Below are 24,336 nucleotides of genomic sequence, written 5' to 3'. Positions count from 1 at the left end.
ATCTCAGCTGATTCTGTTGCTGGCAGTTTTCTCCCTTGGTGGGAGCAGAGGGGCACTGGCACCTGCCCCCAGCAGTGTCTGGATGGCAGAGACCTCGGGTGCTCTGTAGGATGGATGGTGCCCATAGAGATGGGCAACTTTAACCTGGGTGATGTATTTCAGGTTGTAAATTACTAAGGCACCAGGAATCTTCTTTCTGGAGGTGATAACAAGAACCTGTAATTACTYGGCTTTTTGGCAGAAGAGGTTGTTGGAGTTGTTTGGACAGTGGCACTCCAATGGCTCTTTTACTGGTTACAATTCTGGCATTGGGAATTTCATAGCAAAGCAAGTGAGAAACTCTGCTTTATGTGGTGTTCAGAAGATCAACTATACAAAATCCTATCAGGCTTTATTCAAATGGCCTTGCTCCATCATGGGGTTGTCACAAGGGTCAAGGAATGTGTGTCCATATCCTGTAGCTTTTTAATTTTGCATCAACAGGAGGAGCTGGTGTTTTCTTCCCCATCTCCCAAGCAGGCAATATAAAAAGTTGGAAGATTGCTGAGCAGCTACTTCTGATTTGCTGCTGGATAAGAATSATAGAAATGCGATCACTGTGCCTTTTGCAAATATTGCCACTCTCAAAGAGGTGTAGGATGCACAGTATTTTCTTTTTTTTCTGTGGGAGAGTGAAAAGGCTGTGATAGAAGGGTGTAGATGTGCATGAGATGACATAGTCAGGTACATGGAGTTTGTGTGTTCGTGAATAGTGGTGAAGCAGCTGAAATAAATTTGGTTTTGTCTGACAAAAAGCTAGGCAAAGATCTTAGTCTTTCTCTTTGTACATTTTATCTGCAGGTTGGTGATGCTTCCTTGGCTTTCATTATTAAAACTGCAGCATTTCAAGTGTTCAACTAATACCAACATGAAGGAGTTACTTTTTATAGTAGAATTCTGGAAAAATTACTGTGCAATAAAATTACCATAAATCTTTGCTCAAATAACAGGCATAATAAAATTAACAAACTAGCAGTGGTGGATACAGATGTATTTGCAAGGCATCTCCTTCTGTTGTGAATTTTGTTTATTTCATGGTTTGACTGCAGCATGCTACCTACGCCGTTGGGGATGGTAATTTCTGTAGTGTGATGATAAACAAGACTCATTGGCCAAAGAGAGATCCCTTTGACACTGCTATGGTGAATGTACTTCATCACAGTCTTGTTGTGAATTGCTGTCAAATAGCTTAGCTTATACGAGGCATGAATGATGTGCTGGAAAGATTAATTTTGTCAGGTGTACCTATGAYAAGGGTAACTAACAACTCAGAAGGGAGAGTTTACAAGCACTTGCATGATTAGCCCAATCATCTTGTTTCATAATTAATTATGTTTATTCATGGATGAAGCTGTGATTTCTGTCTGGAACCAGGAACTTAATCTCTGATAGCCATATTAAAAAATGAAATTAGTCTTCCAGAACAACCATCATTTTCTGTGAAAATGTGATCTTAAGTCTTTAGACTAAGAATCTGTGTGTGTTTATAATCTATGTGACCCATGGAGTTCTTGTTTTTTTCCTTTTGACTTAAACCTCTGAGTACTACACTTTACAGTGCATTTGTTTTGCAATACTTTTAAGAAAAGGAGAACAGAGCTGAGTCCACTGACTGAATTCTCTTTGTTGATAGGACAGGTAATTTTGTGTTATGGAAAAAGACCTCAGATTTTACTAGTCAAGACTATTCATCTTGATTTTGTTAGAATTGGATTTTGATGATGTATAGCTGGCAAGAGCATATACACACACACCTTAGTTTTCCTTCTAGASTTCAGAATCTCATAATGATCAGTAAATTTACTACATAACTGTTAATATTAATTGCATGGATGTGTGTCTTAAGTGATCTTGAGAACACATTGACATACTATTATTGTCTCTGGAATGCTGTAGTCAAACACAGGGAAATAACTCTGAGCAGTTTATTATTTTCTAACACTGTCTTCTACTGGAAACCTTTAAAATAGTTTAAGTTAAAATCAAGTGGTGCTAAGARCAGTTCAAGCTTTAACTTCTCAGATTTAAATTTTCCATGTGGTTTTGTTTTTTGTTAAGTCTTGTAGATTTTATAGAACTGCCATTTCTAAAGTCCATGGGTTTTTTTCATAGGCAACTTTCCACTTCTATTCATGGCTCATCTTTGTCTCTTTATGCTTTTTTCTACATCTTGATTTCTTTTAAATCTCTCATCTACTTTGTCATCTTCARGAAGTGAATCAGTGGATGATAAACTGCTTACAGTGAACTGTACCCATTCTTTAATTGAGGGCTTATCAGCATATTTGGTAACCTTTTTAGACTGGTATAAAATACAAAGGTTCTCTAACCACTTCTTCACTTTTTTGTTTAATACAAGGTGAAAATATCTTAATGCTCACTCCTTGCATTTTCATAGTTATATATGAATAGTCCTTAGTTTCTGGTGAAATTCATAAATTTTACAAAAACAATTGTCAGACAATTGTAAATTCAACCTCTTGAAAATTATATATATGGAAGCAAGGTAAAATKTGTGTTATGATGTTAGCTATTGAAAATTAACAATGCACCTGCCAATGGTAACCTTATTTGACAAAATAATTGCTTTCAATGTTTGAGTTACTCAAAACTTTACTGTTTGAAAACCCCATTTATTCTGTTACACCATCCGTGTACAGAGATCCTAGGTGCTGTCCTCTAAGAAGGAATAGGTGAAGACTATTGTTCATGAATAATATAATGATTCAGTGAGAATAAAAAGATAATAAGTGGGTTATAGCTGAACGACTAAAGATATGAAGTAAAATATAATTTTGGCTTGGAAGAAATTTGCATTGAATATGAAAAGGATAGAATTCACAGAAAACACTATGTGTAAAATGATAAAAAATGAGACAGGGAACATAGGAACATCTTGAATATGTTTAAATCCTAAACAAAGCTTCTGAATATTTATTCCAGGTTTTTTTTTAATCCGTACCTAAAAGCTGTCTTTTTTTTTTTATTTCTCCTCCTGTTTGTCTTCACACATGGTGAAAACTCCCACCTGAAGTTGGTGTTTTGCTCCCTTTTCCCTACCAAACAATTTAGCAAAATTTGAGGGCCACAGATTTCYTTGAGGCAGTGCTTGGGTCTGGTTTGCCTCCTGTAAGAATTGTGTCTGAYTGTAGCATTCAGCCTATTGAGATGTAAGGTTGGCTTCCGTGGGTGTCATGAAGATGCAGAAACAACCAAYGGTTAACTTTGCAGTCTTTCAAGTTTGGTTTCTAAAATCCTCTGTTCTCTGCTCAGAGTTAAAGTGATCAAACTCTTACCATGACCTTGTCATCATCTTCTTCTCCCTTTTTCCTTTATCTTTCTTCCTGCTTGTTTATAGATACCATCCTACAATTCTTTTCTAGACTGAAAAGAGACAAACTTTTTCTTAATACAATTACTTATGCTTCTCAAAATAAGATTAATTGCTGCTCCAATTATTCAGTGTTTTGGAAGATTCCTGCATGATACTGCTGTGCTCTAAACTGAATGAAATAGAATCAAAATATACCTGGGTGTTATTAGTAATAAAAATCCAGGTTGTTCAAGCACAGAATACTTGGCTCATGGCTCAAAAGATGGTATGTATGTATTATTGATGTATCAACTGTCTGTATCAGCCTGTTTGACTGGGTTGTAGGCAAAAGTGWTTCCCAGCTGTTTGAGAGCTGCAGGAATGAACATTTCCATGCAGCAGCTGCATAAAATCAAGACCTGCCCCGTGGTTCAGCTGAGTGACCACACAGGCAACTGCTGCTGATTTAAGTGGTGGGAGTGACCTGATTTGGCCCTGCCTGAAACATGAGAAGGAGCAGGTGGGAGAGGGGGGAGAGGCAGGCATGCAACTGGGTCATCATGCACTGTGGATGCTGAGAGGTGGTGCTGTGCCACTGCCATGTTGTGGAAGGTGTGAAGGAAAACTGCTGTATGCACCCACTGGCTGTCAGAAAGCTGTGACCCATGATTTGCCTGTGGTGCCTGGASCAACAGTGACTGTGTAGTGGCTTAGAAGCCTGAGATTCTCAGGCTAGCTGCTGTCATTTATGTGGAAAGAAAATGGTACTGGAGAAACAGCTTCTTCTCCCTTCCTTTGGTGGAGTTTGGTTGACTGTTTTGTTTGTCCTTGTTGCTACTCTCCGTAAGGGAAGAATTGTAGCAATTGTTTAGGGTGATGATCAAATTCATTAAAATCAGAGATTTTTATCATTGACCTCAGTGTAGCCAGGTACCAGAGTTATCCCCTGCTCTGGGAACTCAGCTGATAGCTCCTTGCGTAACAGGAGACAWGGTCATACTTTTCAAAGAGGAGATTGTTAGGCATTATCTACTGTTAGTGTGGAACCTGAGCAAATGATCCAATGCTGTCTGACATAAACTGTTTACAGACATCTTCAAATCAGTTAAATTGCTTACTTATTGTATGTGCCATGCTTCTTGTCCAGAGCACTGGTCAGTAAAAATGCACAAGGGAGATAATTTTCAGCAGTATTAGATGGGCTAATAAAAGCTGCATAAAAGACATGTGTCTTTTAATGCAAAGGTTTTGAGGTTAGTCAAACAGCAGCCATGTTGACATGTGYGAAGATGAATGTAGAGTAACAGATTGGTCTCAATTACCTAATTGCTTCTAATGGAGTTCTGAATGTTCATGAGATTAATTCTTTTTATTGCAAAGTAATTTTTTCTGCTCATGAAAAGAAGTAATGTTAGCATCTCTTTATATTGTTGTACAGACCACTTTCTGATTCTGAACAGATCAACTTTTTAAGAAAAATAAGACTATATATTCAGCAGCAGAAGTACGATGAAGCGGTAAGTCTGTTTTTGCTATATATAAACATTTTGTTTCATTTAAATTGAAATTAATTGAGAAATAACACTTTTTTACTTCCTTATGATTCACATCTCATTAACTCAAATAAAATCCCACTGTAAGTCTCCAAAATTTTGCATTTTGATTCCAGTTCTAATGAATAATACTGACTTGCTCTATTTTTTCTTGCACTTCTTAAACTGCTTGTTACCATTCCATAATATAATGACACACAGTATATTTTTATTTTGCACAGTAGAAAATGGTAAATTTGAGATTAACTCATGAATGTAGTTCATGTTCCTACTTCTTACACTGCTAGTTGCATGTACACATGAAAAACGTGTGATATCTTGCTCTGTTATAGATCCTAGTTTTTTTTTTTTTTTTTTTTTTTTTACCTGTACCATTTGGTTTTACTTTCACATTTCAGTGTGTCAGACTGGGAGCCATATGTGGAATTATGCTTCTGAGTTCCAACATTACCTTCCTAAGCATTTGGTAACGCTCAGTGCATGACAGGGTACTTGATGGGTGCAGTTCACCAGTGCTTGTATTCCGATGTTCCCAGAAAGAATTTGTAGAGCTGAATTATACCAAGAAGTCTTTTATTTTASTAGGTTTAGCTTGGTCATTGACTTCTGTGTTTAAAAAGTACATGAGAATATTGAATATGTAAGATTATATTTAACCTGCCAGATGCATGGAAAAATTGCATTATGTGTTAGGGTTCAGTTCTTTTTTCCTAAGAGGATTCTTAGGGTAATAAATTACTATTTTGTGTACAGGACAGCTAAATCTATTTTATATTTATGCCTTTTTACTTGCTTCGTTGTAAATTGCAAATAGTTTAGCCTAAATAAATGGGTCTATTTTGCTGTGGGAGAAGGTTTTCTTTTGGGTTTCCTAATACTTCTACTTGGCTGTCACATTTACTTGTAGGAGACATTTTATACATTTCCGGAGCAGAACCTTCGATTTTGTGTTGTTGGTTATRTGTAAATTTTACTCCTGGTTTGTTTGAGTGCTCCAGGTGTTCAAGTTCACTCTTGATCACTCACACATCAGACTTGTGCATGTGCCCTGGTTATCCTCAGCATCCTGTATTGTGATGCAGAAAGATGGCTCCATTCACAGAAKCTGGGGTTTGGATGATTCTTTGCATGAGCCCTGAAGCTCTTTGCATTGCAAATGTGCACTGATAATTGTATAGAATATATGTCGTTTGGGGTGAGTTTGCCCATGGGCAGACTTGTGATCTCTTCTGTAATTGCTGTACCTTTTTCTGTGTTCCTTGTTGTTGAATCCTAACTGGATACCTGCACATATTAAAAAACTTTATTGTGGATATTCAAGTTCTTTTTGCACTCTTCCAAATCTCACAGATGAGCTTCCTATCTTTGGGTAAATCACAGAGGTCAGCACAYCCAAATTACACTCCYGGTGGGAAAACCCATGGTCTTTATCGTGGTGTCTCCCCGGTGGAGGTATTGAGTGAGGGGTCCTGTGATTAGATGGTACAACCTTTCTTGTGTCCAAGTAATTTATGTCCTGACCACTATAAGCAGCTGCTTTGTGAATGAATCAGGGGCTCCAGTTTAGTCGCTGAAATCACCACTGGTGCTTGTGGTATCAGGTACTGCTGAAGTGAAGGACATTGAACCCCAGGCAGGGAATACTTGAGGCTCTGGAGATAACCATGTTTCAGCTGTATCCATAACCCTCCTCCTACATACATACAGGTGCCTTCAGAAGCATGTGGCTGTTTTTTAAGGGGGTAACTTACACTGAAGTATAGACAGTCAAGTGCTTATGGGAAAACCAAGTGGCATGCTTGGTAGTAGGTGGTGTTCAAGGTGCTGTCTGTGTAGCTTTCACCATCTAACCATTGTCATGGCCAGGGAGGAGGATGAAGGAGCTGGGTGATGGCTGACTTGATATCCATCAGGTGTCCCAAGCCATGTGTGCTCCAGCAGTTTATGCCAAAACACTGTACCTGAGCATGGAGAGCACACCTGTGCCAGGAGTGGTGGAACTGCTTGAGCTCCAGTTACTGTCAGTTAGGTTGATKTGTGAAATGGGGAGCTCACACTGCTCTAAACTGTTGCTGAAATGTTTTGTCTGCCTCCAGGTATCCCTGTGCAAAACCCTGATTAACCTTGCTTTGGAAGGCTTGTCTTACTACCATACGTATGATAGATTATTCCTGGGTCTGAGTATTGCAGTAGGTTTTGTGGGCTGGACAACTTAYGTGATTTTGGTCATTATCAAGACCCATACCAATTTGACCAAGACTGTWCCAACTAATAAAAAGGTAGGTTGGAAACATTCAATTATTTTTTTCTATCAGTTTTCAGTGTTCCATATATGCCAAGTGACTCCGTGTGGGATTAATTGCACACCTTACACTTCTTTTGACTTCATGTGGAAACCGGCAAGCAGTTGAGTTTTCCAGTTACTGTAATCCTGTGTAGTGTTGCTATTAAGTCCATGGATTAGGATCAGTATTCCTAAGCATTGTCTGAGTGTGCAGTACTGTGCTTTCCTAATTTCTTTCTCTCTGCAGCTGTCCATTTGAGATGCTAATGCAAGTATGAATAAACACAATAATTTACAACTCTTAAAGGGTCTGTCTTTAACCAGGTTTAATTTTCCCAGGTTTAATTAACCAAGTTTAATTTTCAGCATTAATTACAGTAAAGCCAGCACGCAGTTGTAATAATACTTGTTTGGAAGAATGTAGACTTCAGGCTTCCAGTCACTGATGCTCTTCACTGTAAGGCCAAAAAAAACCCCCATCATGTAAACTATTTTATTCCTGCACTCTTTGGCAATTTTACATCTGTTCTCAGAAACTCTGCCATCCAGTAAAGGCATTTTAAAAATGTATAGCCTGTTTTGATAGAAGGTGAGCTGTGGTTTCACAGATTGGTGTGCTCTCTTGCTCTTGTGATTTGTGAGTGTGCAGCAGAAGACATCAAAGATGAAGGAAGCTTTTTTTGACAAGATTATTATSGTTTGATTTTTCACAAAATACAAACCCCTAGGATTTTGAAAAAGATATTTAGAAAAAGAGACCTCAAAAAGGTGAATAGGCAAAAAGCTAACATTTCACTGGAGAAGGATTAAAGCATTCAGGGGAGAGGGGAAATTCTCCCAAACTTCAAGAATTTGTTTCAGAATAAAAGAAATGGTTTTGTTTTGTAATATAGATGAGAACGAGCACTCAGCATCTTTACTGCCTTCAATGCATTACTTGCTGAGAAAATTCCTAACATGCYATCTTGAGGTTTTTCCTAATGGCTGAAATGAGATAGTCTTGACCTTTAATGAAAATGCTTAAACAAAAATTGAAATGGAAAATATTCATAAGTGCTGTACTGCATGATTTAGGTTTTCTTTCATCAAATAGCTGAGAGGAAATAATCCAGGATGCACATTATATCAGATRCAAACAAAATAATTACAATAAATAGACTGAGTATCAGGCATATTGATAACTACATTAAGGGGGGAAATTGCATTTTTAGTTTATATAGATTTTAATTTGGTATATTGATTTTACTTGTCGAAGGCAAATTTTATGCTAGTGTCATTGGCAGAAAAAGAATAGATTTCTTAGTTCTTTGTCTATACATTTTGTCTTTCCTCAGTTTTATAAGAGGCCCTTTTTCTGCAGAAACCTTTTTTAGTCTTTCTAAATGCTTAGAGAATCACAGTGCGGGGCTAATGCTTCATATAGGGAAGTTGCTTGGCTTATATTGGAGTMACTTGAAATTTGCTGAGAGACTAATCTACCGTTGACAAATAGTCTCTTCCAAAGCACAACCTTATAAAATCAAGGAGCCTCTGAGTAATGAAACTGCATATCCTGTATATATCATCTTTAAAAGTTTTTGGCTTCTTATGCGGTGTAAGAAAACAAAAAGCTCTTTTTTTTCTTTTGGTGTAGAATTTTGTTTTGCCCAGCAAGAAGCATAACCTTTTAATCTGTTTTAAACATTCACAGAAATGCAAATCTGGTTTCCATTTTCAATGCATGACTGACTATATTGGACTCTATAATATTTATGTTGCCATATGGAATAAAATGTTGATTGTATATGTTTACCCATTCAGTGATAAATTATATTGTATGCATATCATATATATRCATATTCATTCTGTCTATATGTCAGGAAATGTAAAATTTAAAACTAATAAAGCAAAATTGCCCTAGGTCAGCTTTCTGTGACATATCTTTTCTTAGTCTAATGGCATATCTTAGCAAAAATTCTATTTTAAAAATCATTTAGAACTTGTATTTGCTGTCAGTTTAGATCAAGGCAGTTGTACATCAGTTACAGGGAGGGGGAGCTGGAAAAGATGTTAATCCATCTACGTGAATTGCTAGCTGATTGTCCATTCTTCTCCGCATATTTAACGTAGTTGTGTATCTGCCTACCTCACTCTTTCAAAACACTGGCATTTGTGCAGAAGAAAACRGTGTCTTTGTCATTACCTACATTAAAGCTGCCTTTCCTATGTCAAGTTGTAGTACATATATAAAATTGTTCATTTAAAACTTGTACATAATCTTCCCTTAGCAGTAATTCTGGTATCTGAATGTCCCTGAATAACGAAGAATAGTTCGATGTCCAGATAAAAGGCAGATGCAGAGTGAGTGCTTCTATTGGCACAAACAAGACATTGTGGCTATCTGATGATTAAGAACTGACCTGCCTATCTGAGATAACCCATTTTAAAATTTTCCTCCTCTCTCTGATGTTTCTCCTTAAGTGTGCTCTCAGTCAGAGAATGTGTTTCTTTGAGACATAATGTTCTGATCCTGTATCTTTTTTTTTCCTAAGAAAAGCCCAAAGCAGGAGCTGTAGGTTCAATATAATAGCAGTTGTAGCCATGCAAACTTTTAATTCTGTGCAACGTAGTCTGTTGTATTTTGAAATTGTGGGTTCTTTGATTGAGGCAGTTTCTCCTGTGGAAGGTTGGTCACAAACCGTTTTGTAGCTGTTCCTAGATGCTGAATAGTTGTGGGGTTTTTTTTCTGGTAGGAATTTATGCTTAGTATTTTAATTTAATTAGGTCTCTTACAAATGTCTCAGGCAGGGGGAGGAAATATGCTGATGGAATTTTCATTAAGTGCTTTGACTGTAAGGCTATGAACTTGAACTCAATAGGTTATATTCTGTTTTTAGGATGTAAATTTGAGGGYTCTTTTTCCCAAAAAACCTTAGCATCTCTGACTTCAAATGGATTTCAAGTATCCATTGAACATAAATTGCATATACTGACCCTCTAGATTGTACAAGTATGYCTTTCTCATGCAGATTTTACTGCAGGAACTTATGAAGAGACATATTTAAAATTAGATCTTCAAATCCTTCTGTTGTTTTTGTTAATCTGTCTGACAACTCTGTCTAGAGTTGTGTAAAGACACATGGCAGCTTGTGTGGCTGTGTTAAAATAGCATTTGTTTTACTGTGTAACTAACAGATGGAAAATAGTATGTGGTTTAAAACATTTTATTGCTGTTTCAAGAATGTTTGTCCAAACATTTGTTTTTCAGAAATCTGCTGTTCTGTTCTACAGTTTTGCCTCTGCTGGAATGATAATAGTTTTTTTCCTGTTGATTCAAACATGTCCCTGGACATACTATATATACTGTCTCTTGCCAGTGCCAGTATGGTATGCAGTTGTGAGAGAGTAAGTAAAGAATGYGATTTGTTACCACTGTTTTATAAGACCACGTCTGGACTTCCTTTTTTGTAGAGAATTAWATTTTTCCCATAAATTTGGGAGAARAAGTTAGACACAGTTCTATTAAACTTCCTGAAGTGTTTCTTGAGACATTCCAAAGGACTCTGGTTTATATTTCAGTTGATATAAAKGAGTCGTGTCCACACTGACTGGTAGAGCTGCCAATTCTAGAAGATACCTTTTATATTAGCAAAAATAAATTAAAGTATTTCCATGACAAAATGTTTTTCGTACTCTTGTAACTGTTGCAAAAGAGTGCTAAAATCTTGGGCAAATACCTGTAGCAGCTGACTTATTTTGCAAAATGATCCTGCATGGTGTCAAGTCTACTGAACACCAGCTACTTTTGGAGAACACATGCTAGTCATGTTGAGGAACGTGCTCCCATATGGGAATAAATTTGTCTTGTTTGGGTCTCCTTTTACTCCAGGCCCAAAAATACTAGTTATCTTCTGATTCTTTTTACTTTCCTCATCTACTGGCAATTTGTGGATACCAACKCAGTATTATCCAGAGAAAATGAGACCAACTGCAGTTAGATAATGAGCTGTCTCATAAAGCACAGGAAAAGCTAACAGGGAAKGCTTTTCTCTCGCTAAAGCTTCTGAATGTTTCACCAGTTATGATAGACATTAAGCACAACATAACCAAAAATATTCATATACTCAGTCAGTTTGGGTAGTGAATAATCTGAAGCTCATCCAAACAGTGGTAAAGRTGTGCCAAATATGGGAGGAAAAAAAGCTGGAGGGTTTTATTAAAGATTTTTCTATCAAATAAAACTGGCAGAAGGAGCATCTGGCTATCACCCAGATATGGAGTGTGGGCGGGACCAGCCGTACCTCTAACTTTTTTTGTGCTTTGATGCTGTCCTTGCCTGTAAAGGTAGAATCCTTTGTTATTTCTAGGTGATWTTTTAAAATAAATGTTATGTTGTTCCATCATTTTGAACAGAATTCCTGTTATTCAAGACCTTGCCACAAACGTTTTGTCACGTCATATCGGTCAGTCTGTAGGATTCCTCTTGGTTTCTATACTGGCAGTTGAAATACTAGTAAGTGTCTTAACCATATGCATATACAGAGTATCTCATTGCTAGTATTCTACTTCTTTGAGGAATTAATGTGCTTGATTTTCAATTCTCTTTTGGAATTCTTTTAATTAGGTCCTCAGCTTTTTCTACCGCTCTGCGCTTACTGTTGGTCTTCTTGTATTTGCTGTCTGGCCAGTGATCACACCRCTGTGGGTTCAAGCTAAGGTATTGTATTGCTTTGTTGAGTGTTTTAAATGGTGAACAGCTGGATTACATTTTAGGATGTTGGGAATGCTTTGGAATGCTGTAGATTCTTAGCCAGTTATGCTCTTATTCCAGTCTCTGTCATAAGCAGAATGTAGCAAAGCAAGCAAATTTAGYATGATCTGGATGGATCTGATACGTGACATATGTAACAAGTGAATTAAGTGTTGTTAAGAGTTTTGGGGTAGCTATGAGTTAGCTATCAATTTTCTGTTGTTAATGACTAAAAATTGCTTGACCCGATCATATGAAATGCACATCATTTATCAAACTGTATGTATCAACTGTAGTGTTGCCACGTACAATTGGTGAAAGTGTCACCATTTAACTAATACAATCATTTACTAGAAAAAAATATTGAAGATAACTCAAAGACAGTTGTCAATTCATTATTGTCTGCAATTAGCTGGAATGCATGGTTCCTCAGAGACAGCTTTCTGTACTGTTTTTCCCTGGRAAAAAAGTCCACTTTCATAGATGCGGGTATGAAGTGGTGTGATATTTAATTTAAGAGACATTTCTTCTATTAATTGATCCAGCATCTTTTATTTCAGGGCATACCTAAAACCTAGGGTTTTGGGATAAAGAAAAGGAGTCAAATTGCTAAGCCATGCTCTCCCAGAACTGTCAAGGTGGTAGCCTGYGTTTGTTTACTTACAAATTTTTGTTTTAGTTGAGTAATCAAGTAACTTGTTCTAAAGCTGGACATGCACAGATGATGTTTTGTAGTACTGAAATTTCCTTTCAGGAATATGAATATGACTTGAGCTTGAAAACTTTAAATTATACAGCTCTTAATGTTTTTAGTTAAATAAAACACCTGGGAATATGGTTTGCTTTTTTCCTCCTACCGAAGAATTTAGAGAACATTTAGATTATTATGGTGGCTAAATCAAATGGCACATAGATTCAAAGACTGGATAATGTTACCCTATTCTCAGAGTATTCTCTCTCAATACTTAATTAATTAACTGCTGCAATCTTCTGAGGATATTATGCCTTCCTTCTATAAGGTCARTTGCCAGACTTCTGGCGCCTGCAATGTGTGTGAAGGCCATGCTTTGAGAACGTGCTTATAAGTGTAAACTTAGCTTTAATTATCATTGTCTTTTATGGGATTTTGACAGCYATGTAAATGAAATCCTTTTCTGTATGAAATTGAAGTGCTGTAATACTAATGACTCCGTGCTCTTTTTTTCCTTTTTTAAGCTAATTTTACTCCTGAGTGATGCAGGATCTTTGCTCATGGGAGATGCTAGTAGCTGTTAGTAGTTCACTGAAGTATTTCTTTATGATCAGACAATTGTCTGTCCACATGACCTCCTTTTTCTTTTAGACAAAAGCATTGATCTGGACTCTCCTGTGTGTGCTCCTGGCAATATTTCCATTAATGCCTGTTGTAGGAAGAGACCCAAACATTCCTCTGGTGTAAGAATCTCATCTTGTTCCTTCAATTTTTTATTCCCTCTTTGATTCAAAATTTAGGCTGCCTTTGGTATGTGTAAGGAATTGTATAATGGAAAGCTGGCTGAGACAAGAGTTGAAATTCAGAATTTAAATAACATGATTATAGATACCTCAGTTATTCACTAATGGGTATGAGAATAGACTTAATTCTTCTGCCCCATCCATTTGGTCTTCGTAATTTCTTGTCAAGAGAAACATTTCTCACAGTACAAAAATTTGCATATTTTACATGAAAGAAGCTTTAGTGCGGTGCAAATATGGTAAATGGCATTATCGTACGTGAATAAGAATTTAGTCAAAACTTTTGACAGAGTCTTTCAGAATTTGTAYATCTAATTTTGAATAATCTGTCTTTGAATAGCACTCTGTACCTCTGAATGAGGTATTCAGGGAAATGAACAGGATAGGCAGAGCTCTCTTCTTCCTTGGTGTCTCCTTTGTCTCTTCTTTTTCTGTTTCTGCTTCTCTGTCTGGAGTTTTCCTTTCTGRTATTGCTTGTCTGATTTTCTATAGTTGTTGATTTGCATTGTTTTTCTTATACATCATTGTTACCTGTCCCTCTCCTCTTGTGAGCCACTCTTTGGTCGTAGGAGAATTCTCTCACATCTGGAAGCAATCCAGGTGGTTGGCCTGAGAGGTGAGGTTTATGATGTCATTGTAGTTACTGTGGAGAGAGTGAATTTACTCTGCACTGCACTGGCTCTTGCTGTCTGACAGAAGATACCGTGCCCCAGCAGAGCCAGGGTGCCTGATCCTCATGAARTATGGGGTTTGAACAGTAATATGTGATTGCAGGTAGAATTATGAGCCCAGATATATTTCCAAGATTATTGACATTCTGCCTCAATATTTTCCACTGTGTTTTAAATCTATCTGTTGAAAACCCTTCTTAGTCTCGATCCTTGGGCACATGAGAAATATCCAGTACAGATTTGCTTTGACTGTATTACAGCYTCTCAGCTGTATATACACATGTATGTATTTCTGCTGGTCCAAAATGAGGTTTTTCTGTTCTTTAGAATATATGTGCACAGCTTAGAAATCCAAGCAGAATTAAATTACCTTCAGATCTTCCTCTCTGACAGTTCTTTATATTCACCCTATCCAGGCTGTACATCTTTCTATTTATTCTTTTGATGAAACACTGTACTTTTGAAACATTGTGTTTGCCTGAAACTTTTCAAGGGAGTTTTGAAGTTGGAAAGGCTTGAAGCAGCAATTAAAAATATATGTATATCTGACACTTCAGGATGTTGAAGATAAGTTGATGCTGGGGAAGAAGATAAAAGAAGGAAAAATCAGAATGCCAGTGAGTAATAGATGCTTCTGTTCTTGAGTGGTGGCACKATCTGTCAAGTCAAGGCTTCTCAGTACCTTGATAAAACTTGTATGGTAGGAGCAAGGAGCTCCTGACTCAGTCATAAATAGGAAACGGGGTGAAAGCAGGATGAGGTGATCCAGGAGGAACGTGGAGACACTGTCTGGATATGCAGGATAGGTTAAGAAGGCCAAAGCACTCCTGGGATTGAATCTGGTTTGGGATGTCAAATGCAACAATAYAGTGGACAGCAGCAAAAGAAAAACTTCTGATGATATTTCCTGGGATTTTATTGTTCTTTTGTTTTTGCAGAATAGCAGCTGGTTTGCTGACCCTCTTGATCTCTTGCTTCTCGTTGGCATCTCTTTGTAAAAGTGAAAATAAATACAGAGATAATGAAGATCTGAAAGTATATTTTTATCAGGTCAGTTGTTACTTTTCAGCAATTCTGAATGTTAGATGTTTTTTACATGAAAATTTTTTCTTACTTTCCAAGAACATGTTTCTACTKAGGCCACAATTTTCAAGAAGAAAATGCTTGTTTCTTAGAGTTTTCCCCTTGGCTATTTTGAGAAGGCCATGTACACATATTTAAACATCCATTATGCTGTGTTCCCAAAAGCCTATGTACATAATTATATCGATTGATATATAGATGTGCATATACATTCTGATGCTCTGCTTGGGGAATTGGARAGTTTGTCCTGCCTTTGTGTATATCACTTCCAGTGCTCTTGCAGTAGTTGCACATGCACACTAAGGACAGGCTTGCTGGTTCAGGGKGCTAAACTAATTCCAGTTTCTGGCTGTAGAACAATATGAGACTGATGCTGAGCTGSTTTACTGTTGGTTAAGTCTTCTTTCAGGTGAATTATAGCTTTGTGAAATAGGTAGGGTTTTCTCATACTARGAGCTAATTAAGTTCTAGAAAGCTTTAGGATTCTAATAATACCTTGCATGTCTGCTGTCATCTTMTTTTTCTTTTATTTTTTTTCCCTCAAATTATTACAAGGTAATAATTTTATTTCAGGACCATCTTTATCASTTATGATTTAGTGTGTGCTGGAGTTTCTTGCTGAGCAAAGCAATGCACTCACTATAACAATGATTTGGGTATGGAATTCAAAATGGTTGAAAGGAGGAGGGGAAAGACTGATGGATTCTTAAAATGGCTTTACCTGAGGATGAATACATGCAAAATGTGGTGGTGAGGTATCTTAATTTTTCCAACTTRTATATGGAAAAGAGGTGTCAGTTCCTTTCCTTAGCATTTAGAACACAGATTTCCAGTATACACTCAGCAATGGATTTCTTGCTGGAATGCCTGAGAAAAAACTTGCACTGGATGGGTGAGTGCGGGAGCAGCTCAGTCAGCAGCTGGCCATCCTCAACTCACCACACAACTGCTGCGGCATCTCACGATGATGAAGAAATAGATCCYTATTAAAAAAGTAATGCCAGACTATTCTTGAGCAGAATTAGAGAATCAGAAAATTCAATCACAGAGTGATACTTAATTGGACAAAAATATGCTGTCTGCTTATTCAGGAGGTAACATCTTCATTTTTCTCCCAGCTTTGGAGAAGATCATAAAGTTCCTCAAATTGCCCCTTAATCTGAAGCTATTTTACAATAGTGATACCAAATGACTGGTCTCTATTAGCTTTTTAATTTGGTACCTTAATTGGACGGAAAATATGGGATCCACCATTCACATTCTGGGTAAGGAAAGGTTTGTCAGGTGACAGTATTCAGATGTAGAGGGAGGAAAGGACATTACAGAKGCATTACATGTGTTTCTAAATACATATCTTGTTTTGAGGTTAGGTTGCAATTTGAAATGTACAGGGTGCTTTGAAACATACCGGAATATAAAGGAAAAATGCATGTCAGAATACTAGTATTTCTAGGCAACAGAATTCCCTAATTCTCCTTTTATATTTTCCTTTGAGCTGGACTTTTCAGTGGAAMCAGGAAGGGGTAATCTTCAAAAATGTTCAGTTGGGAGCATTTTGAAATCCTTACTTTTGATTTGCAACTTCCAGACAGTTTTAAACTGTCTGGAACTGACCACCTAGTCAGGGAGAAATACCTATTTTGCAGTGACAAATGAGGATCAGGCCACAGGCATTCAAATAGATAAGCAMACTCAGATGTGTGTGCTCTGCATCTGAAGGGATTTCTTAAAAGTAGGTTTTGTAGGTCCCCCATAAGTAGTGTTTGGAGGCAGTTATCAAAGGTTATMATTTCCTCTGATAACATTTTTACTTCATGTTTGGCTTCACTGATGMGTTAAACCTAAGCCAACCTAAACAATTCTTTGATTCTATGATCTCTGAGCGGTCATTAAGGCTTCAGTAATGATGAAAAAAGGAGTCATTGATAATCCATCAACTAGACTGCTGCAGTACTTACTGTATAACTTAATTTTGGCTGGAGAGAGTACTGGTTTCTGTTTGCCATCAGTTTAATAGGTGATGGCCAGTTTTTGCCACACTAGTGAGAACAGGCTGTTTTCATTGGTTCATAATGTTGGACCAAGTTATTATTCCCAGGATGCTTGGAGTTCATGTGGGTCCAAGGTAGTCAGTGTCCTCCTTTAAATTAGAATTATAGAATAATTTTGGCTGGAAAAGACTGGTAAGATCAAGTCCAGCCATTAACCTCACACTGCCAAGAACGCCACTAAACCTAAGTGCCCCTAAGTGCAACATCTACACATCTTTTAACTAGGAGAAGTAAACAGTAGGAATCCGTGTCGTACTKGTGGAACAGAGGGCAGGAAGGGTGTTTTTAACCAGCCTTGTGCCCAGCTGATGAGGCTGGTTCTCATGCCATTCTCCCTATGTGGGTCCTTATGATGCTCAGTTCTTAGGAGAGCTCCCAGTCAGAGCTGACAGTATTGGGACTGCAGGTGTCACCCTTGGTTTCCACTTTTTAGCTCTGACCTACAGGTGAGTGAGTCTGAGAGCTGCTCCTAAGATGTTCAAGAATTTTCTCAGAACATCAGAGAAGGTTGTGAAGGATGGAGGGAGACAGGTTCTTAGCTGGAGACCTCTGTTTGCATCTCCAAGTTTCTTTTGCTCAGTTCTGCATTCCTGGAGAYGTTGGTGAAAGCTGAGGGCAGTTTGGATGTTACTTAAACTGCGAACACAGGATTTTCAGAAGCACATGCTGAGCCTTCCCTGGACACTGGCGTAGCTCTAGCACCAGTACACTGTGCTTACTAAAGTTCCCAGGTCATCACAAGTCTTCCAAGACATGAGATATATTGTGGAGGATGCCACAAAGTCAGCACAAAGTGACTTCACCAGTGTCTGGGGGATATCAGAGGAATTACCAGAACCCATGACGTTAAAAAGAACCTGGGAAGAGGTATCAGAGGGGAGAGATCTTGCCTGAATACAGCAAAAATATCCAAGCTAAACATCAGAGGTCTAAGGGTCCAATTCCCTGAGCTTTYGGATGCCTAATATTTTGACCCCAGTTATTGATGGCACAGAAATATGAGGTACATGTTCATGTGGCCTGAAATKAAATAGAAGCAGCAGATACTGAGCACCTGTGAAACTGGCAAAAAAATAATGCTGATGCTAAATGTATTCTCTGGGCTGATCCCACTAGGTATCACTGCAGGGAAATAGCAGCTATTCATATGGTAAAAAGTGATGGATGTGAACGGTGTAGTTGCTGTGCACTAAAAAAGCCGCAACAGCAATTACATCTTGTAATGCAGTTTTAAAGCACATGTTTGCAAAGTACTGTGCATGCTTGATTTGCCTTTTAGTGGAACTGCAGAGTTGTGAATAAATAGCAGTAATTGAAAACTTGGCTCAAGCGTTTTCTTGGATAATTGTCACCTTTCAAAAATAACTGACTCATGGGATAATTTCCCTGAGGTTTTTTGCACGTACTTGATGACTGAATGGTGTCCCTTGAATTAGTCAAAGGAAAAAAAAAATCTCTCTAGCTTCTCTGCTTCTCTGAGGCAGAGGGCTCTGCTTGAGGTGATTCAGTCAATTTAATTGGGAGGAAAAAAACCCAACAGCTTCTTTCCATCTCTTAAAAGCAACCTCCARTCTGTTCTGCTGCTGCTTCTCTTCTTACAGGAGCCTTCCCCTTCACCCTGTACCCTATTCTGCAGCAAAGCCAAAGGCTCTGCTTGTTCTTTGTGGCTGCTGTTTGAAGACAAGTGCTCCTTGAAGGACTGGGGGTGTGTGTTTTCTGTGGTTTGCACGAGTGTTTAGTTACACTTGACAAAGAGCATATCGTGTCAAATCAGTGATCCAGGTCATTTGTGTATACTATTTTAAAATAGCACAAATAAATAATAACATTAATAAAAAGTAATCTAGAAGGAAGTTTTAAAAAAACAGTGATTGTAAATTATAAAAAGTTATAAATTTTCGACGCTATGTATTTGACTTGCTCTTCTTRTGGTGATTTAGATAAGGTGTTTATACAACTCTAAAGCATATTTACATATTTAATATGAGGTGGCAGGKATCCATACATTAATTTTGTGTTTCATCATCCAATTTCTTCTTTCTAGATGTTCAGTGTTGCACTTTCGACATATGTTGTGAGCAGTACCCATAATAGTCTTAAGAACAAACAGGGATTGCCTGTAATGAATCAAATTATTAGCTGGATGATTCTAGGTAAGAAAATCTTCCTTCTCAAATTTTTATGCTGGCGATTTGTGGAGGCTGGGATTGGGTGGGGGTTGATGTCACTTTTTCATTAGCATCTTACTTTCGTTTGTCTGACTGCTGAGAGTTCTTTTGTGTGTTTGCTTTCCCAAGTGATTTTTTTTTTTAGAATGTGTTAGTCTTCTAAATTATTATTCCTTAAATTTGTCATAAAATGCAAATATCTTTGATTTACAGGTAGTTTTATCTTTTGTTTTAAGTGTTCTRAATATTTTAAAGACTCTTTTTAGGGATATAATGGCATAAATTCCCTTTTTGTTTCACTTGGAGCCAGATATGGCTGATCAGAGATGTTCTGCAGGCAATCCAGTTGAGCATAGGGAAATGACCAAAGGTTGTTGCAATTCAATATAAACTTGAAGCTGCAGCTGGTAGCAGAGACCCTTGGAGTGGGGAAGTGAGTTAAAGAGCTGCGTGGAAAAATACCTGTGAAATAATGATGATAGTGTAAGCTTGATATGTGTTAGAATCTAATTATTAAAGAAAAAAGTGATTTACAGATCTATGAACTTTTCACCATTCAAAAATCTCTGTGATTAAACAGAGCAAATGGAATTGTTACTGAAGTTCTGGAATACAGTGAAGTAATACCTTTCATATTTCAGCTATGATTTCTATAGGGCTTCATTAGAAAATGTCAAGCATTATTTATATCTGAGTGGTCTGAAATGTAGGATTTGTTTTAGAGCTGATCATAACACATGCAAAGTTTGATAGCAGCTTTTTGCTGTAAGGCAAGATCAGGAATTTAAACGTAGCTCAATGAAGGAACTGTGGTCCATCATACCTACTTGCTGGTTGTCTTTGTGCTGGTGACATTGTTTTACCTTAAGCTCATCTTGTCAGTTTTAGCAATCCTGCTTCTATTTGAGCAAATGAATTCAAGATTAAGTTCACTGTTTGTGATCAGTGTGTGTGTGAGCAATGCTKTCTTAGTAGTGTAGTTTTCTTTGGAGCATTTTCCTTTCCATCATGCTCCCCTAACTCTTTGTAGCCTCCTAAGCTAAATGGGGATCTCTGAGTGGATGAATTTCTTGCAGTTGTAAAGTCAATGAAATCGATGAAGTCCTGCTYGGCTTACTGGAGCAGGAATTGAGTGTAAAGGTTATGTTTCTCTCCTGTGTAAGGATGAAAGAGAAACATTTTTCATCTAAGAGATGATTCAGGCAGTCAGAGAGGTTTAGAGTTATGAGGAAAAAGTATATTAGAAATTCTCTTTGTTGTGGGTGGTGATAAAAATAAAGCTAACAGTGAAGTAAACTGTAGGTACTCAAAATGTCTACTTGCTGCCACAGTGGTATTGAATATTTTAGCAACATCTTTCAGACTGGAAATAATCATTCTAAGTGAATATGATATACAAGGTAGGAGCCTCGTGTACTTCTGAAATTGCTCTCCATTATTAAACACAGAAGTAAGCAGGTAAAACACTAAGGCATCCAACATGTCCTCAATAGTCCTCTTGGAGAGAAATGCTTTGTCATTACCATGACCACAGCTGGCACCTGTCTTGTAGGCAGTGTGCACCACAAATGGGGCACCATAAGAATTAAGGTACCAAACTCTTCCGTAGCTTTTCCAAGGTTGATGWGATTACTGGTGGTCCAACTCCTCTTCATCTTTTTGCTTAGTTGTGGAAGAATGGCACTGTTACTTACTGAATTCTCATTTTGCATATCTTTGTGTATTTCTAGAAACAGAAACACACAGTTACCAGCATTTGTTCATAATAATACTGATTTATTATTGTGTCAAGATGATAATAATACTTCTGAAGTTTTCTAGGGATTTTTTCCACTCTTTCCAGCTATTTATCCTGATTAATATGAAGCCTAACTGCTTAAAATTTAACTTTGACCCTTTTTTTTTTTTTTTTTTTTTTTTTTTTTTTTTTTTTGAGAAAGACTGGTATTTGGGAAACCAGGCAAGTTGAGTTAGTGATGGCTGTGTCCCTGCAGGCCTGTGTCTAATTGACTTTAGCTGTTACACTCTGTGGTTCATGCAGTTTTATTTAACTATAAACAGAGGTAAAACCAAGAGGTATAACATTTAGCTGCAACCAGTGTTCTTCAGAACCATCTTGATATTAGCAGATATTCTTAAATTAATGTCTATTRTGACTTAAAATTTTTATCTGTGGAAATTTATCATAGCAACTTTCCAAATTTTAGGAATTAGGTGTGCATACAGAAGTTTGTGTAGGTCAGCCAGAAACATGCAGGTCTCTTTATGATTAATATTTGATATATCGTATCAGAAATGGAAGAGAGAGACTAATTATCACCTACCAGCCACTCATCTGTTCTCATCTATGATTGCACTCAGAGTGATACACATCTGATAATGTTGAGTGTCATTCACAGAGGCCAATTGCCATGCTGAATTTATTTCCAGMTGTTCTGACTTTCAGTGAGGTCCCTGGAGTTCCTCCTTGAACTGGGCCTTCTGGAGCACTCTTGAAATCACTTGTTCTGTAATTTTAACAGTGGCCAAAGCTGAAAGCCAGGAAATAAAACATACTGACCAAGAGGAATTAGAAGCCTCCTTGCCTTTCTTYCATATGTTTACTATATGTTACATATATGTTTACTATAAATACTAAAGTATACAATGGTGATAATCCCAAGTGAGTACTTTCTATATAKTATAGTTTTGTGTTCCTTCGAGTGATTATTAATTTTGATTTACTGTTGATGCAGCCTTTGAATGATTCAGTAATGTGAAGTTACTTATACTTTAATGAAGAATCACATGAATGTTATTTGACAGCATACTTTTATATTAACATGCAATTTTCATATTAAAAAAAAAGKTTTAAAKATTAAATCACAGCAATGCTTTTTCTTYTCCCTTTCCCTTCTTCAATGTTGGCCATCTTTCCTGTTTTTCTTCCTCTTTACTCCCTTTTGCAGTAGCCCAACTCCTAATGTAATTACAAAGGATAGAAAGCTAGGTTTTATGGGGGTCTGAGCAGCCTGGTCCTAGTGGAAGGTGTCCCTGCCCATGTCAGGGGATTTGGAACTAGATGATCYTTACGGTCCCTTCCAACCCAAGCCTTTCTATGGTTCTAATCCAGTGGAGCTGTGGCTTTGTCACTGTAGTTTTTCAGCTGCCAGAGGTCCTCAGGGCCATGTAAGTGGTTCTCAGAATAGTATTAAACAGTCAAGTTTGACTGGGTTTTAGGGTAATGCTTYTGCATCATCTTAGTGACTTATTAACATCAGTTCATGTGAAATTGTAAAGGCTGTGATGTAAAAAGACAGGGAATTAAATGATAGAGAACGGAAATTAATTTTTATGAATGTGAAATATTCCAGACCTTGGATTTTCTTTAGCAAAAGTAACTTCTGAAAATAGAGGGTCATATATGATCTGTATTGAATTTCTGTACATAAAATGTCAAGATTCAATGAAARTTATTATGTTACTGAGGGTGAAATGTTTTGCAAGTTGTGATTGATGGATCTCTTCTTATTATTGCAGTTTCTTCTCCAGTGTTGCTGCTACTGAGCCCCACGTTTCTCTTTCAGAGACTGTTCAGCATATTGCTCTCCCTGATGTCCATCTACCTACTCCTCAGCACAGGGTACTTCATTCTTATTCTATTTGGGTTGGTTTTACATGTGAAAAGCCGGGGCTGTCTGTGAAACTGCTTCATCTCATGCACATTTCTGTTAAAGGTGCTTCCAGCATTCATCTCCTTGTTGAGTTTACTAAATAAAATTTCAAAGGAACTTTCTGGTTCCTCTTTGTATTATAAACACTAGTTTGTTGACATTCCTTTCAACTAGACAAAGCAGTGGCTGGAAGGGTGTGTATTCAAACAATCTTGCACCAAAATAAGAAAGTCTGGTTTAGTTTATGCCCTTTGTTGCTTTGATGTGTGCTTTTCTGCTCACAAACAAAAGGAAAYAGCTTCTCTCCCAGCTGCTCAGCACTGGTGTCTAGTTATGGCTTAAATGATATGTGCCAGGAAACAGGTAGTCCTAAAATGAAGGAAAATTTTATTCTGAAAGATTTTTGTGGAAGTAGTTTTTTTTTTTTTTTCTTATAGGTATGTTGTYTTCCACAAAGACTAGACCTTGCTTCTTTTTGGATAATAGTCAACTCCTCTGATGCTTTAAATGAAGAAAACACTATGTCAGCCAACCCTTGTTTTTCAGACTTGGTAGTTCTTAAGAGCATAATTAATGGGGAGTATAGGAACTGTTCTTTCTGCCTTCCCTCCCACTTATCCTCTGGATTTAATTACACTGGAAAATTAAGTGGAATAAAACATCGTGCAGTAGACATTTTGCAATAGCTGCCTCCTGTGGATACACTCATTTTGGTTGAAGCATCTCCTTTTTTTTTTAAATTTTCTATCTCCCCTTCCTCCCACTTCCCCATTAAGATTTTGATCCTAATGTTACTCCTAACTGCACACACATTCTTATACTCAACTTTCTTTGCCTGTGCTGGCTATTGGATAAAAAATGAATGTTGTTCTCTCTGAGCCTAGCAATCTCCCTTTGTATTTTAGCCCTGCACCAGRCCACGCAAATGCTGACAGCATGAAGACATCTCTGCTGTGTCTTCCTACAATGTCCTAAAAGACTAAAAAATTTTGGAACAATTCTTAAAAAAGAAAGCAACCCCAAGGCACTGGTGCCAAAGGTGTTCAGTGTTTCTCTCCTCAGTGCTCTCTTATACCATGTACTGATAACTCAGCACATTGCCCGGGTRATTGCAGCTCTCTAGGGATAGTAAAGTAAAAATCCTGAAGCCAGCTGAAGAGTGTGGTTGCATACAACCACTTATCACCAACTCAGTTGAAGCCATTTAATCTGTAGGCAAGTGTAGACTATCATGAGGGTTGTAGTGTTTCTGTTTTCTGTATGACAACACAACTGTTTCATCTTCGTGTTTAACTGCC

The 24,336-nt window shown here is 37.5% G+C and overlaps 1 protein-coding gene across 2 annotated transcripts in view; it reads left to right on the top strand.

The window, feature by feature from the left end:
- The window catches only part of PIGN (phosphatidylinositol glycan anchor biosynthesis class N), a 97,241-nt gene that overhangs the window by 51,771 nt on the left and 21,134 nt on the right, over positions 1-24,336 (top strand). For both annotated transcript variants that reach the window (XM_057373123.1, XM_057373124.1), the window contains exons 13-21: positions 4,791-4,869; positions 7,002-7,184; positions 10,437-10,573; positions 11,582-11,681; positions 11,793-11,885; positions 13,261-13,352; positions 15,022-15,133; positions 19,262-19,370; positions 22,905-23,007. In XM_057373123.1, coding sequence (XP_057229106.1) covers positions 4,791-4,869; positions 7,002-7,184; positions 10,437-10,573; positions 11,582-11,681; positions 11,793-11,885; positions 13,261-13,352; positions 15,022-15,133; positions 19,262-19,370; positions 22,905-23,007 — 1,008 coding nt within the window. The remainder of the gene's footprint in view (positions 1-4,790; positions 4,870-7,001; positions 7,185-10,436; positions 10,574-11,581; positions 11,682-11,792; positions 11,886-13,260; positions 13,353-15,021; positions 15,134-19,261; positions 19,371-22,904; positions 23,008-24,336) is intronic.

Source organism: Malurus melanocephalus, unplaced genomic scaffold, assembly GCF_030028575.1.
Source record: "Malurus melanocephalus ecotype Western Australia unplaced genomic scaffold, MMel_1.1 scaffold_187, whole genome shotgun sequence".
Lineage (NCBI taxonomy): Eukaryota > Metazoa > Chordata > Aves > Passeriformes > Maluridae > Malurus > Malurus melanocephalus.
This window is presented reverse-complemented; position numbering and strand designations above follow the sequence as displayed.